At 42.1% G+C, this 15,706-nt stretch overlaps 1 protein-coding gene across 1 annotated transcript; it reads left to right on the top strand.

Annotated features, from left to right (window-relative positions):
- Positions 1-1,542: 1,542 nt before the first annotated feature.
- LOC146690744 (uncharacterized) lies at positions 1,543-13,409 on the top strand. Its single transcript, XM_085433819.1, has 7 exons — positions 1,543-2,863; positions 3,252-3,319; positions 3,606-3,834; positions 7,940-9,927; positions 10,132-10,350; positions 11,966-12,106; positions 12,349-13,409. The coding sequence occupies exons 1-6, from the start codon at positions 2,518-2,520 to the stop codon at positions 12,068-12,070; spliced, it is 2,955 nt and encodes a 984-aa protein (XP_085289945.1). The 5' UTR covers positions 1,543-2,517; the 3' UTR covers positions 12,071-12,106; positions 12,349-13,409.
- The last annotated feature ends 2,297 nt before the right edge of the window (positions 13,410-15,706 follow it).

The following is a 15,706-nucleotide window of genomic DNA, read 5'->3' as shown; positions in this document are numbered from 1 at the left end:
GACATTGTGGAGGACTATAAATACCTTGGAGTACACATTGACAATAAACTGGACTGGGCTAAAAACACCACAGCACTTTACAGGAAGGGCCAGAGTCGTCTCTATTTTTTGAGGCGGCTGAGGTCCTTCAACATCTGCCAGAAAATGCTGAGGATTTTCTATGAGTCTGTTGTGGCCAGTGCGATCCTCTATGCTGTTGCATGCTTGGGGAGCAGGCTGAGGGTAGCAGATGCCAACAGACTCAATAAACTAATCCGTAAGGCCAGTAATGTTGTGGGGATGGAGCTGGACTCCCTCAAGGTGGTGTCGGAGAGGCGGATGCTGTCCAAGATAAAGACAATGTTGGATAACACCTCCCACCCACTCCATGACATGCTGGTCAGTCACAGGAGCTCGTTCAGTGAGAGACTGAGATTACCGAAAAGCACCACTGAACGACACAGGAAATCTTTCCTGCCTGTGGCCATCTCCCTGTACAACGCATCCACTTAACACACTGGTTACTGCTACAACTACACATTTTTCTTTTCCAGCTATTTATTAATGAGTGACTATATATATATATATATATATATATATATATATATATATATATATATATATATATATATATATATATATATATATATATTGTACTATTCTTAGTTAGCGTATTGTCTGTCTTGTTAGTGTTGGTTTATGTTGGTTTATAATGGAGCACTGTAACAAAAAAATAATTTCCCCCCAGGGATCAATAAAGTATTCTGATTCTGATTCTGATTGTAAACCCAGCTGAATTAAAATTGTAAGTCTGCACAAACTGTACACGGATGAAACTAGTTCACTAAAACTTGCCACAACAATTTATGGACCCAACTGTAAATTCATCTGGTAAGGGCATGTGGACATCTTTTCAGAAGTGTAATCCAGCCTTATTTTTTTAAAAAAAAAAAAAAGAATTAATCATCAGTTTTTGCCTTATGAAAAAAGTTGATGTTGTTTTTTTTTCTCCTAAAATCTACATTATTTCATCACCTTTCCATGATTATGATTTACATTTTTAAGGAAATAGCCGCCTTTTTCTGTTGCCCTTGTCATTGTTGATGTTGTCATCAAAATTTAGTAATAAACATGTTTTGGACATGGGCCTGGTTGATGTATTTTATTGTTATTTAATTTTTAAATGTTATTAAAGTCTGGAAATGTAACCCAAACGTTTACAAAATTAATATGCGGATACAATATTTGTAACAGACACTGAGGTGATGAAATGTGGCTAACGTTTTGAAATGTGAGTAAATCTGTTGTAGCTGTAACTTATTCTGGGGAGGGAAATATTGAACAGTCGCCACATGAAACAGTGTGTATTCCGTTAATGGATACGACACACTGGCTATATCGTGTTTCACTTGTGTTTGCAGCAAGTGAAGCAAATACTGGTACACTGGAATCGTGAGCGAACAACCTAGCTTACTGCAAATGGAAGAAAACTGGCTGTTTGAGTGACAGCCGCAGCAGCCAATCGCAATTGGCTCGGGCGAAGCTCTTTAAAGCTTCTGCTAATAGCCTTTGTGTGAAGGCGGGGAGCCCTTCGCTCGGTTAGTCTGCTGATTAGCAACAAACAGAAGGTTACGAGTTTGAAAAATTGGACTATTTGACTACTAGAGCGGCGTTGTGGCGGCTGAAGGGGGGTGAACTATGTCGGGTGTCTGACTGGAGCTTGTTGGCTCGCTTTTGAAGGGGTCCGGCGGTGATTATTGCAACATTTTCGAGCTGGTCGGGGCGACCAGCCTCGCTTTTAGGTCGTCCAAGTCGCGATGCTGAGCTGATAGCTGCGTCATCATGTTGCTTCCGACTCGAGTTGGCGAAAAGAAATCACAAGTTAACGCCAGAGGTGAGGCTGCCCGCCGTCATCCACCCCCGGAGGCCACTCCCGACCTCTGAGACAGATGGAAGACGGACTGCCGGCGAGGGGTTGACGGTGAAGCCTGTTTACGCGGTCGTTGTGGTGACTTTACATCACTTGGCTTGGCGTTGTTGGCGCGATACTCTCCTGGGTTATTATCAACATTTGGAGGGATATTAAAAAAGAACCTGGTTGCCCGACAGTCGAAACCGAGAAATTGCTAAGAAATTTGACCAAACGTGTCCCAAGGAGGAAGTGTAACTATTGCATATTAGGGATGTTTGGATAGAGAGAAGTGATGCTCTCATTGACAGCAAGGATACAAAGCAGGGGCAGGGAAATGCGGCTGATTCCCGTCTGACTTTTCTTCTGCTTTTCAAGCCACAATGAGAGGCGCTAGTTATTGAGAATTTACTCTGTGTGGTGCACTACATTGTGTCAGACTTTTCAACTGCGTGTTTTCGTGCCTCTGTCGTCCTTTATCGCCTCATCCACGTGGACTTCGTTTCAGGTCGTTGGGTAAAGTTTCGTAAGAGGGCGATCCAGAAAGGTGGTGGTGGGGGTAGTCCTTCTGAGACTACAAAGTTGTATCTTTTTATTGGAAAATAAATCCTCATTTTTTTAAAGAAAAAATGGCTTGTGACTGTTCTCACACCAACGCCCAATACGAAAACGCAGAGACGTGTTGCCCGTCCAAGCCCTGGTCGGATGGAGATAGAAAGCAATCCCGGCAGAAGGAGTCAGCGGGGTGCTCGAGTGGGCGTGGGTCCACCGCACGGTGGTCCCCCAACTTTGAGGTGATAGACGGGCTGCTGTATCGAAAGAAACTGGAAAGGGGCTTCATCAACTACCGGGAGGTTTTGAATGAGGACCGAAGACATGAGGCAATCTCCACTTTCCACATAAGGCGACCGGGCCAACGCCACCTCTCACTGGAAGAGACGTACAAATGTGTGGCTGAAAACTACTGGTGGGAAGGTATGAACATCACTTTTGTCTTCTAAGTGTCTTGGTAAAGCATGCGAGTCATGTGTAGACTGCTACAAATGCATATTAATCTTATAACTGCCTACTAATGATGTTATCTATACACTAGCAGAGATTTAAGCATTCCAATTGTAAGTGTAGGGATACTTGAAACAGACTCGCATATGCACAAGTGGTTGAATCAGTCAAAGGTTGTGAGACTTATTCAGACATGAACAATAGGTGTTAATCACACCCCTTGCTGTTCTTTTTGGTGAGGCATTACCAAGTGTCGAGACAGTTGTGACACCTTTAAAACGATTAGCCCGATCCAGCCCAAAATCTTTCCTGTCTTTTGTTACCTCATGTTCTGATGTTTGAACAACTGCTTTCTTCACAGGGATGTACTTTGAGATCAGAGACTTTGTCCTCAGCTGTCCAGAGTGTCAGCACAACAAGAAATCGGAGGTGAGTGTACACTGGAGTTGATGAACTGACAGCAAACGCTATCCCGGAGCCTTGTTTCTTCTCATCAAACTTTAAGCGCCTCTTCATTTTTATGGAGACGGCCTTCTTTTTCGGCATCTCACACATTTTAATTCACACCTTCTAACTCATTCCCACTTACTCTCACGCTTGTCTCCTGGAAGTGCTTACACACACACACACACACACACACACACACACACACACAGCATACTCCCATAATAAAGTATTTCGATCTGTCTTTTTCGTTTTTGTCTGTGCCTCGTAGGAGCCGGGTGGCAGAGGATGTGTCACAAAGACAGTAGTGTCACACAGCTCCGACATGCTGAGCAAGCTGAGGAGTCAGCGTGAGGCAGGCCTGTTCTGTGACATTACCCTGCGGACGAGCGGGCGTTCCTTCTTAGCGCACAGAGCCGTCCTGGCAGCCGTCAGTGATCACTTTCAGGAGATCTTCACGGAAATGGACTCGAGCATGAAGGCAGACATAGATCTCACAGGTAAGAGTGGACACCTGGGTGCCACATCTCTCTACTTGAGCTGTTTTTTTGGGTAGGTGGTTGAAGGCAGACCAAAATACCTTACCGAGCCTGATCCTTCTCCTCACATCAGTCACTCTGCCCCCACAGGTGTCAAAACTTCAGTGTGAATATTTCTGGTCTAAATGCCTGAAAAATTGTTTAGTTCAATTTAATTAATATAGCACCGGATCACAACAGCAGTCGCCTCAAGGCATTGTATACTTTAAGGTAAAAACCCTACAGTCACACAGAGAAAAAATCGGATGACGTTCTATGAGCAAGCACTTGGCGACAGTGGAAAGGAAAGACTCCCTTTTAACAAGATCGCTCTTGCGGAACTAGGTTAGAGAGGGCCTTGACTGGTTGGGGGTGAGCGTACAGTACACATTATATGTGTATTATATATGTTTAATCTATTCTCTTTACATAGAAAAGCACTTTTTGAAACAACCTCTGCCTTGCCCCTTTTGGATAGATAAAGTCCACTACTGTTTAAAAAAAAAAAAAAAAGAAAAAATTTTACTATATATAAACTAGAGATGGACCGATCCGATATAAGGTATCGATCCGATACTGACCTAAATTACTGGATCCGATATCGGAGAGAATTAAAAAAGGTAATCCGATCCATTAAATATCAAAAAAGCACCTCACAAAACTTGGGTCATGGCGTAACTCGGCTCATAATCTTAGCACATCGGAGCAAAATGCGTCACGTGATAGAGCGGCTGTGGCGTGCAAGACCTGTCGGCGGTCTGGTTGAGTATTTGTAGCCTCGCGACCAAACCGGCATTTCATCTCCGAGAAAGTTATCCCCGAGAGAAGTAAAGCAAGTGTGTAAGTTCATCTCTGAGTGTTTGTAAAGCATTCCAGTGTTAAGCTTAACAACCGATATATGGAGCGACTGCCTCTTCTTGCTGCTACTTCAATGATGAAACTGATTAATGATCAGCTGATCGGCTTTTCTGTCGCGAGTCTGTCTCTCTTGTTTGTTTATCGTTAACTTCGCGCCAGAAAGAGGAAACCAGCAGCTGAACAACAGCAGCACATTTAAGCTTGATAAGCTGTTGTTAGAATTTATTTAATATTACTTTCTAAACCAGGATCTTTTTCTACGTAGCTGACAGCTGGTAACTGTGCAGGGGCGGATCTAGCAAAGTTTAGCCAGGGGGGCCGATAGGGCATTAACTGGGAAAAGGGGGCACAAAGAAATACTTTTCTTTTCTTATTCTCATTTAAAATGTTGAGCTTTTAATAAATAATTATCTGAATCTTACGCCCAAAGTTTTAATCTGATGTAAAATGTATAGAAGTCCATTACTGTATATAGTAACTATTAAGTCTAATATACCCTAGTAAGCTATAGTACTTTTTCTTTTGGGAAGGTACCATCTGTGCAGTCTGCAGTTCTGTTGAAGAAAGATGTTGAATCTATTTAATTATTCTTGAAAAATAATTTATTTCTGTGCATTTTTTTTCACACTGCATCAAATTAAAGTTGATTACATTGATTAAGCATCATAAGGTGAGGGGTGGTTCCCTATTTTTATTTTTTTTATTTTTTTTTTTTTATTTATTTTTTTGCTGGGAGTTTGGAACCCTGTTAGTTAGGTTGCTTACTCTTTAAAATACCAGAATTGGGAGGATAGACTAGGTTTAAGTTTATTAGATTGATCAGTTTTGCTGAACTATGAAATATTTTGGGTGCAGTGTATGTTTTGCATACAGGTATAAGAGAATAGCTTTAGTGTTTTGTTTTTTTTAAACTTGAGTTTGAACTTATACAAAATGCAGCAAAATATTAAAAAAAACAGTTTTATTTATTAAAAAACACACTATATCGGATTCATATTGGTATTGGCCGATATCCAAATTTATGATATCGGTATCGGACATAAAAAAAGTGGTATCGTGCCATCTCTAATATAAACGTATACAAAAATTCAAAAGCTACATGCTTGTATAAGATCAACTGTGATAAAATATTTGTCTAATTTAAGAGATTCCTGAATGTTGTTCCACCATTAAGAGACAAAACTTAAACTCGTGTTTCAAAGCTAATCATGTGAGCATAAGTAACAAGGTACTTTTGTTAAGGATGGCTTGGAGATAAAAGAGAAAACAGACTTGTTCCCTTTGAGTGTTAAGTTTTAGCCATTATACCACTTATTTCAAAATGATGGTTGCTGAAACTGTCCCCAGTAATACTTGAAAGGGAGAACTGTGAGCATGAAGGGGCTTGAGAGTATTGGCAGTTACATAACAGGAGCTGCATCCAAAAACAAATTTGTGGCACTTTCACTCCTCCTTCGTGCAGCAAATGATCAGGTTTATGGAGCACTAAGTATAATTAGGGTTTGGACTTAACTATTAAATAAATGAACAGGATAACTACCAATCTGAGACCGTTTTGACTGCAGCACAATGAATGATTTCCAAGAAAGGCTCTCAGAAAAGTGCGTGTTTGTCTGAACTCGTCACATCTCCCAGATTTTTGCCTCACTTTTGAATGCTGGCATTAAGAAATGGCGTAAATACTTCTAGCTTGTGATATGGTCGAGCTGCAGACTGTATATTTTGTTTCAATTTTAGGATAGCCCAACCCTTATTTCCATCATCCATAAATCTCCACATTACTAAATTAAATGTTTCTTTTTCCCTTTAAAACATCAGATAATGCTAAAAAATGTCCATTATAATTTGTGTGCTCTAGACAACTTTCCCATTGTTCATTTTTCCTCTTTTTTTACATGACTTATTGTCCAAAATCTAAAAGATTTTTTTATTCATTTTCATGAAAATTAATGCACCCATTTGAGAAGATTGTACCAGCAGACTTTTGCTCGCCAGTCATTATTTAGTAATCAGAACACTGTCTTTCAAGCAAATGCTAAATACAATGTTGCAGCTCCAGTCAGTAATAAACTTAATAAACTGCAGTCAACATTGTCCCTTTATTGCCCTGTTGACAATAATTCCAGGTTAGAACAAACAGTAGAGTCATTTATAATTCTGAGTGATTTATTACACAGATTTTAATGAATACACATTTATTAAGAGACTGAATGCAAATAATGCGAACTCCTGACATTAGGTAAGAAAATTAACGTCTTATCATTGCTCAAACAATAGTGTGAAGGAAACTTAAGATGTAATCATATCATCCAGCTGATTCAGAGGTCTTTGTGATGACATTTGGCATTTTGTAAAGACGTAATCACTCTAAAAATTCAGACTTAGGCTACGTCCACACGTACCCGGGTATTTTTGAAAACGCAGATTTTTCTATGCGTTTCCACCTTTCGTCCACACGTAAACGGCGTTTTCGGTCACTGAAAACAGAGATTTTTAAAAACTCCGGCCAGGGTGGATATTTTGAAAACTCCGTTTTTGCATTTACGTGTGGACGAGAAAAACGGAGAAAACGCAGCGTCAAAGGTGTGCGCCTTTTTTGACGTCACACTGTGCGCCACGTTATTGTTTCGGTGAAATGAATTTCTACAATACTGTTAATTGTACTCTCTGCAGTGTTTAAATGCTTACATATACACACACAGTTACTGTCCCTCCACACATACCACGCGGTTCTGCTTCTATGCCCCAGCTTTGTTTACTTTTTCCCGCCGAGGTTTCTAGACTTCTGATTGGCCAACATTTCTACACGGTTAGGAATATATCGCCACCTGTTGCTTTGGCATGTTCCTAGCAGCGTTTTCCTTCATTCTGCATTTACGTGTGGACAGGATTATTTTTTTAAAAATGAAAACGGAAAATCTCCGTTTTCAAAAATACCCGTGTACGTGTGGACGTAGCCTTAGAGAATCTGGTCCTTAAAATGGGATTTGGCTGTTGTCTGTGTTATCGTTTACTTATCTTTGATGTGTGTTCTTACATGAGAGCAGAAGTGTCCATGATTAAAGGAGTTGTTAATTTGTCGTCTTGTTTCAACTGTCATGTTTACACTTTGCTCCCTCTTGGAGTGCTCTCCCTCTGATCTTCTGTTTACACCAAATTGCTTTCATCTCCCTCTTCTCACCCTCTGATTGACCAGTGATCTAATTAAAGGCTCCTTTTAACCCCCCAGGTTTCAGTGAGGACAGCCTTCTCTCTCTGCTGGATTTCTCCTATTCCTCCACTCTGTGTGTTCGCCGTGAGGATCTACCTGAAGTCATTGCCATGGCCCGCCACCTGGGCATGTGGCTTGCAGTGGAAGCCTGCTCTGCCCTCATTAAAGAGCAGGAACAGCAACTTCATCCAAACTCAGCCTATGCTGGTTCGTGCCGTGAGCGTCATCACCACCAGAGGGAAAGCAAAAGGAAAAGGGTTTTGGGATTAGAGAACAATGTGAACGCTGCCTTCAGTCTAACACTGGATGCATCAGACGAGTCTTTTGAAGGAAGTCCCAGCCGCAATTTACGCAGAATGCCAAAATCCCAAAACGGCCACCCTCTAAGTCCCTCACACAGGATGAAGCTCATGGACTTTAAATCGCCCTCTTCAAAAAAGGCCTCCACACCTCGAAATGCCACATCTACCCCACAGTCACAGAGTTACTCACCCGTATCCCCATCGAACACCCGTCTGCTCCGCTCCACTCCTGGAGCTGCCAAGCAGGTTCAGAGATTGCTGCCAATGTCGGAGACCTCTCAAAAAAACAAAAAATCTCATCCCATCTCCCAGCTTTCCTGCTCTTCTAGATTGAGACCTGGCATGGTGTGCAGCCCTGTGAGGGTTAAGCAGGAAGTTGAGGAGGTTGGCGAGGATGAAGAGGATTATGCCAGAGCACAGGAAAAGTACAAGTTGATGAATGTTCTGGGGTTACAAAGGACTTCTCTCCTCCCCAGACCAGAAGATCTTATTGGCTGGAGACAAAAGAAGCGACTAAGAAAGCTGAAGGCCAACAACTATTCACTCACCAAGCGCCGGAAACCCCGTTCACCGTCCCCAGGACTATCATATGGGGATGTGACTCTGGCGTTTCCCCTCTGCAACCCTGTTAACACTCACCTCCTCCATAAGCCTGCGAAGACCAAACCTGCTGCAGCAGCTAGCACAGAGAAGATTACAGCTAAGAGGCCAAAAACCACTCGGAAGCGTGTTCCTCCCAGTGACAGGAGCATGCGAAGTAAAGGGGTGTTACCTGACATGTTCCAGCCTATATCCAGGGTTGCCTTTGGGGGGAGGCAACTGAGACAATCCGTAAGGAAGGGTGACGGTTCCCACCTTCATTCTCAGCAGCCTCTGCGACGTGGCTCGAATAAAAAGCTAGTCAGAAACAAAGTCAGGATCAAATCAGAACCAGCTGAATACGCTCTCTCAGGTCTCCGATTTTCATCAAACAATTACTGCGGCCACACACCCCACAAATCTTTACCTTCACAGAAGATACAGGCTAGAAATAAGGTCACTGTTGAGACAGTCAGAACACTGCGATACAACAGCAGCCGTCCTGCAGCAAAGGCTAAACTCAGACGGGGCTCCACGAAGGAGGCGAAGAAGGTGAGGTGTAATGCCAGAGAAGAGGGAAGAAAGGTGGGAAGCCAGGGGCTAAGAGGGACCATGGACACTAGACCAAAAGTGAAGGAAAATAAACCTGATGGGCTCCAGTTTTCAGAGCAAGCACCTCCACCGTCCATCTACGACCACCCTCTTTATAAAGTCATCAAAGAGGAACCAGCAGAACCTGTGCCAGTTGGAGCTTTCCCTGATCCTCCCTCACCAGACCTGGGTAAACGCCAGAGCAAGCCCCCCATCAAGTTACTGGACTCTGGCTTTCTGTTTAGCTTCTGCCGGCCAGCAGGGGGGCCCATGTCCGGACTGAAGAAGGAGGAGGAGAGTGTTGATATCTGCTTAACACGCTCTGTGTCACAAGTTGGAGAGAAATTTGAAGCAGAAGAGTTACCCCACAGGACTCTGAGAGCCAGAGGGCCACCCATCCTGCCGGTGGTGAAGAGGGAGAGAGAGGAGAGGAAAGTGACCCAAGTTAAGGGCCGTAGACCCAGGCCCAACCCTCGAAACACTTTACCTCTAGCCAGGTGTGCTAGGTCAAAACCTGCAGGGACCATGCCAAAGGTAAAAAAAAAAAAAAAAAACTAAGTAGCAAACTATAGTGACGATTATGATCTCATGCTTGCTTTTATATCTAATTTTATAACTGTACAGTCTTTGTTTGATGCATCGCCTGTGGCGCCTAATCTTTTAAAAGCATTTAATCATTTCTATCTAAAAATGTGAATAAAACTCATTAACTAATAATTTTATTTTATTTTTCTCTAGCAACAAGGTAAGCTCCTCGCTCTGAGCAGTAGGAGCTGTGCCATGCTGGATGCTGTACGTCGGGCACGACTAAAGCAGCTCAGAGGGCCTCGTAGTCAGGCCCCTAAAGTTCCCAAAGCAGCCCACGCCTGTCTGCAGTGCTCAGCCTCCTACAAGGATTGTGATGCCCTAATTATGCATCGCCTTAGGCACATCGAGGGCAAGCACTGGCCATGTCTGGTAAGCACCAAGGAATTCAAATATTAGTTTTTCTGACAACATCATGTTTTAGTACCTGCTCGGCTCACTTAGAACCGCAGATGAGCAGATACTAAAAGAAAAAGTACCGGGTACTATAACCCAATGGGAAAACACCGAAAACCGTGGCGAACCATGCCAAGTCGATCCGAGTTGGTACTAACAGAAAAGGGGCTTTAGTGACCTTTCACTGCATCTTTGGGACAGTACTACCTTGTGTCTAAGATCTTTTTCTCCTGCTGCTCTGCTCAGGGTGTTAGAAAGCATTGAGGTGATACTTTTTTTCATGTGGCATTTAGACAAAAACACAAGGTCTGTTAATTCTAGCTTTCTTTCTAATAGGCCAAGCACAGCCTTTATTTTTAAACTTGCACTGGTGGCGACTTTGGTCAGAAGATGTAGCGAAGTTTGAGAGACCAGAAGTGTTGTTCTTAAAAACCTTACAACAAACATGAAACCATTCTGTCTGGATGAAACAGGGCTTCATATTAGTTTACTTGACCTCATTTTAGTTTTAATTGCAAACGAAAAGAAAAATGGATGACTTTATATAGGCTGACAGTAATTTTAGCACCAAATATGCCCATGATGAGAAATTAAATGGTTGGTCAACAGTTTTCTACAGTTTTTGGTTTGAACAGCGTTTTCTTGAACTATAAGGTGAGTCAAAAAGAATCAAAGTAATGGACATGTTCACAAGTGCTCAGTTAGGCCTTTACACTAGTACCTACTCAGGTCTGTTCGGCACAGCTCAACACAGCTTTCAGGGTTTTCCATTGGGTCACAGTTCCTTCCCTTTTTTTTTTTTTTTTTTTTTAGTACATACTCCTCAGGGGTTCCAAGTGATTCGAGGCTATCCAAAATGTGACATCAACAGAGAGCATGCCATGGCTGGCCAGTGCCGTTACTCAATGAGTCATGATAGCATCTCTTTGCAAAAATCAAAACCACCATTTTTCAAACACAGCAACGAGGGAGAGAGCTGCTCAAAGAACAACACTGTGGTCCCAGAGTCTGACAAAAACCCACAGACCGAGCAGCAGCTATACCATTGCCTCGAAGTCCTCTTTTGTTGTGGTGTTCGTGTTGCGTACAAATGACATCACAGGACTTTTGACTGGGTTGATTTAACGATGGTACTTGATTGTAATTGAAACTGAGTCAAGTTGAGGCGAGTCTAACTCATCCCATACTTCTGAAAGCATGTCTGGAGAAACTGTAGCCGCTGCTGTAATCCTACAAACACGTGAAACTTACAATTCTCCTCTTTATAACAGCGCATGTTTCGATTGTTACCAGTGAACGGCTGCGGAATAAAGGCACTTTGAAGTTGGATCATTCTTTTTGTAGCTCAGAGCTATTTCTTTCTCAAATTTGGTGGAAGTGTTATCTAGTCACCAGCAATGCGCACATAAACGTATCAAAAAGGCAGTGGCCACAATGACTCAGTTGCCATAGGTGTAGTTCTTGTCTAACAAAGTCTTTCCTGCTTTTTGGGTGGCATTGAGGCACTTGGGAGTTTTGTTAAATTGCAGCATCGCAGCTCTTTTCCAGTTATTTCTTTGTTATTAACACTTTCTGTTCCCCTCTGCTGCAGCTCTGCAGTAAGACGTTCTTTCGACTAAGGAATGTACGGAATCACATCCGCACCCATGACCCCAAGTTGTATAAATGCCGGAGTTGCATTGCTGCTGGTTCATGAGGAAGCTGGAGGACCTGCTCATGCACTGAGACTAAGGTGAGTGGAAGCGACGCCTTAGAAAACTGAGCTACACATCAGTCAGTCATCTTTCATAGTGCTGCCTGATGTGATTGATGAGTGGGGAAGATGAATGTTTAGTTGTCCTTTGCTCTTCACACTGCTCGCGGAGGGGGGGGCTATCAATATCCTTACAGTTCAGTATGATCATCTGCTCAATACCTGCATTGATTTTTCTTCAGTGTCTCGTCTGTTTCTTAACACTCGTGTTTATTTTCCAGGATGATGGCTGTCTGTGTCTCAACGCCAGGGAACAGGCCAGAGTCACATGATCGATCTGCAGCGTGTACATAATGCATCCACCACACACAAGCACAACGGCCTGTGGAAAGGCATAATTACTCGAGCTTCTAATCATTGCCGTTGCCAATGATTGCTAATGTTATTTAAATAACCAAACCAAGGTTGCTGTTCCTGTTTGCTTTTCCGTACATACAGAAGTTTAAACTTGAACATTACACTCAGGGGGCGGGGAATGTGATGCCACGTTATAAAGTGATTTAACATCACTTTTGTGTACAATATTGAAATATAAAGTGATTGTTATAACTATTACTTCTACTTAATGTCATCTTTATTTTTCTATGTATAGATTACATTTGGAGTGCACTTATATCATATCTTATGTTGTAAACCTAAGAAGTAGTACTGAAATCGATGGTTTGGAGTTCAGAGCGGGAATACTTGAAGTGGTGCAAGTGCTGAAGGGAATACTTGAAGGTGGAGGTGGGATTTAGGAGTGAGCCTTTCCTTGAGGTGTTTCAGTGGGTCTTTTGTCTTTTGGTGTGAAAACTTTTAAATGACTTCACTAGTCTTTCCCTCCTTTTGTATTGATCTGCTAATCTTCACCTAGTCCCGGAGCCTGTGGTTTGACCCGAGGGTGGGGGGTGCTGGGTGTGGTGAAACCGCTGCATGTGTATTTCCAGGCCATTTGTAGTCTCCTCCCCCACCCCACCCCACACACACACACCCGTCCCTTCATCTTTTCTAAGGCTGCCACTTTAAAAAAAAAAAAGAAAAAAAAAAAAAGAAAAGGGAAAGTGTCTCGTTTTTAATGTGAATTTCTGAACTAGTAATCAACACAACTGTCATTACAGATGTTTTATTGATTGTTTCCTCCACTTAAATCCAAGCTAAGATGCTCATCTTGTTCTACTTCAAATTCTACTGAGTAAATGCAATGTGTGCACATACAGAGATGTCTATGTTTCACAGATTGATTTTAGAAATAAATGAGCTGTCTCGCTATCTGTAAAGACTGAATAAATTTTTGCCTTTTGTATCCTTTTATTCCAATTTAAGTATATATATATCTGATATAATACGCTTTTGTAAGTGCAAATGGTGACAAAAGATTCAAAACTGTATACCTGGTACAGTTTCATGCCAAAATCTAAGCAGGAAACTTGACCTTAAAATTCAAGGGGACTTTTTTTGTTGAAGATTTAGTTAGCATCTAGAAAATGGTGTAGCTTTGTGCTTGTCTGTATTTTTGCATAAGGGACATAGTTCCTCATATCTCTCGAGGGAATTTCATTTGCCATTGTTCCACAATAACTCAAAAACAAGGAGAGATTGTGACCATAGTTCACATTAGTTGTATAATGAATTTATTACTTTTTATGCTCACCGGTTATATTTCTTCACTGCATATGACTCTGGACAGAGCTTCATCTAACCTGCAACCTAACTGGTTGGCAGAGGCACTTGAACTACAAGGTACTAATTGGAATTTATCATTTTAGTTTCAGTCCTTTCGGTAAATATTTGGTAATTATAATTAAGGAAGCTTGTTTCCACCCGGCAGCTGCTTAGGCTGCTGCCCCCGCGACCCGGCCCCGGACAAAGCGGATGAAGATGGATGGATGGATTGTTTCCACCACCGAGAAAGATAAAAGATTACTCTCCAGAAGTCCACATTTCAATTTAAGTACAAAAGTTTCACTTAGAAGTTTGAGTCACTCATTTTAAATTTTGACTTGGCTATAAATAAGTCTCCATGTGTAACAGTAGGTGTCACTTTTTAAAAAGGGGAAAAATCCAGGCCCAGCTTTCCTGTCTCTCTCTTAAAATTTTCATAATTATTTGGGTTTTAAATGTTATTTTGATCCTCCTCAGTGTTTCAATCAGAAGATCTGACATTGCACAGTTTTCAGAATGCATATATGCATCGATAACTGATCTTGATTATGTGATATATATTACATTAGTCTGTACTTTTCCACTACTATACTGCAAATTATAAGTAATTTGACTCTATAGGATTTTTTCCTCTGGAAATTTTTCAAAAGAAATTTTGAAAAATTGATTTGTTAAAGCAGCTGAAATGATGTTCTTGTGCGTAATGTTGCAGAGGGTGGCCATTCATTATAGATGGATGGATGGATAACAGTTTGCTCAGTGACCTCTCCACCACAGTTTCAAACATGCCCAAGCTGGGCCCAGTTATAGACCCAGCCTTCCTAATCATTTCACACAGTCTACTGCTATCACCAGTTCGGATGCTTCTCCCCCAGCAGCGTACATAAAGTACACTGAATAATCTCCGAACTTGTCCGTCTTTTTTTGGCATACAACCTCCTGTGTTGGTCTGCCAGTTTAGGCTCTTGTAGATGCGGATTCACACATGCTTGTACTCCAAGCTCCAACGTAGATCATCTATGCTGCTAAAACAAGAAAATGTGTAAAGCTGTTAGAATTTGAATATTCTCATTAGCAACATCCATTTGAAACACAGTCTACAGACATGGTTACAACCACAATCTTCTCTGTGGCTTTCCTCTTTTCCTCCTGCCTGGCACCTCCATATTCAGGATCCTTTTGTCCAGCATGTTTACCATACCAAAGCCCTGTCTCTCTAACTTTGTCTCCAAATTGCTCAAACCAAGCAGTCCCGCTCATCCATGATGTAAATCTGAACATCTACAACTCAGCATCCCGCAAACAAGAAAAGGCTTAGAGCCGATCCATGGTCTAATTCCAACTCCACCTTGAACCCATCTATCACTTCACTGCTGTCTTGCTGTCCTCATACATGTCCTGCACCACCCTCACATACAGTGGGGCAAAAAAGTATTTAGTCAGCCACCGATTGTGCAAGTTCCCCCACCTAAAATGATGACAGAGGTCAGTAATTTGCACCAGAGGTACACTTCAACTGTGAGAGACAGAATGTGAAAAAAAAAAAAAATCCATGAATCCACATGGTAGGATTTGTAAAGAATTTATTCGTAAATCAGGGTGGAAAATAAGTATTTGGTCAATAACAAAAATACAACTCAATACTTTGTAACATAACCTTTGTTGGCAATAACAGAGCTCAAACGTTTACTATAGGTCTTTACCAGGTTTGCACACACAGTAGCTGGTATTTTGGCCCATTCCTCCATGCAGATCTTCTCGAGAGCAGTGATGTTTTGGGGCTGTCGCCGAGCAACACGGACTTTCAACTCCCGCCACAGATTTTCTATGGGGTTGAGGTCTGGAGACTGGCTAGGCCACTCCAGGACTTTCAAATGCTTCTTACGGAGCCACTCCTTTGTTGCCCGGGCGGTGTGTTTTGGATCATTGTCATGTTGG

The sequence above is a fragment of the Copadichromis virginalis genome, linkage group LG16 (assembly GCF_057382275.1).
Source record: "Copadichromis virginalis isolate Kocher_CV1m ecotype Utaka linkage group LG16, C_Virginalis_male_GT1.1, whole genome shotgun sequence".
Classification (NCBI taxonomy): domain Eukaryota; kingdom Metazoa; phylum Chordata; class Actinopteri; order Cichliformes; family Cichlidae; genus Copadichromis; species Copadichromis virginalis.
The sequence above is the reverse complement of the archived record's forward strand: the minus strand, read 5'-3'. Positions and strand labels throughout refer to the sequence as shown.

Bases quoted from the DNA above. Each gene is read 5' to 3' on its own strand.
- LOC146690744 (XM_085433819.1), top strand. From the start codon at position 2,518: ATGGCTTGTGACTGTTCTCACACCAACGCCCAATACGAAAACGCAGAG. The intron at 2,864-3,251 runs GTATGAACATCA...CTTTCTTCACAG, and splicing joins TGAAAACTACTGGTGGGAAG to GGATGTACTTTGAGATCAGA. The intron at 3,320-3,605 runs GTGAGTGTACAC...TGTGCCTCGTAG, and splicing joins AGCACAACAAGAAATCGGAG to GAGCCGGGTGGCAGAGGATG.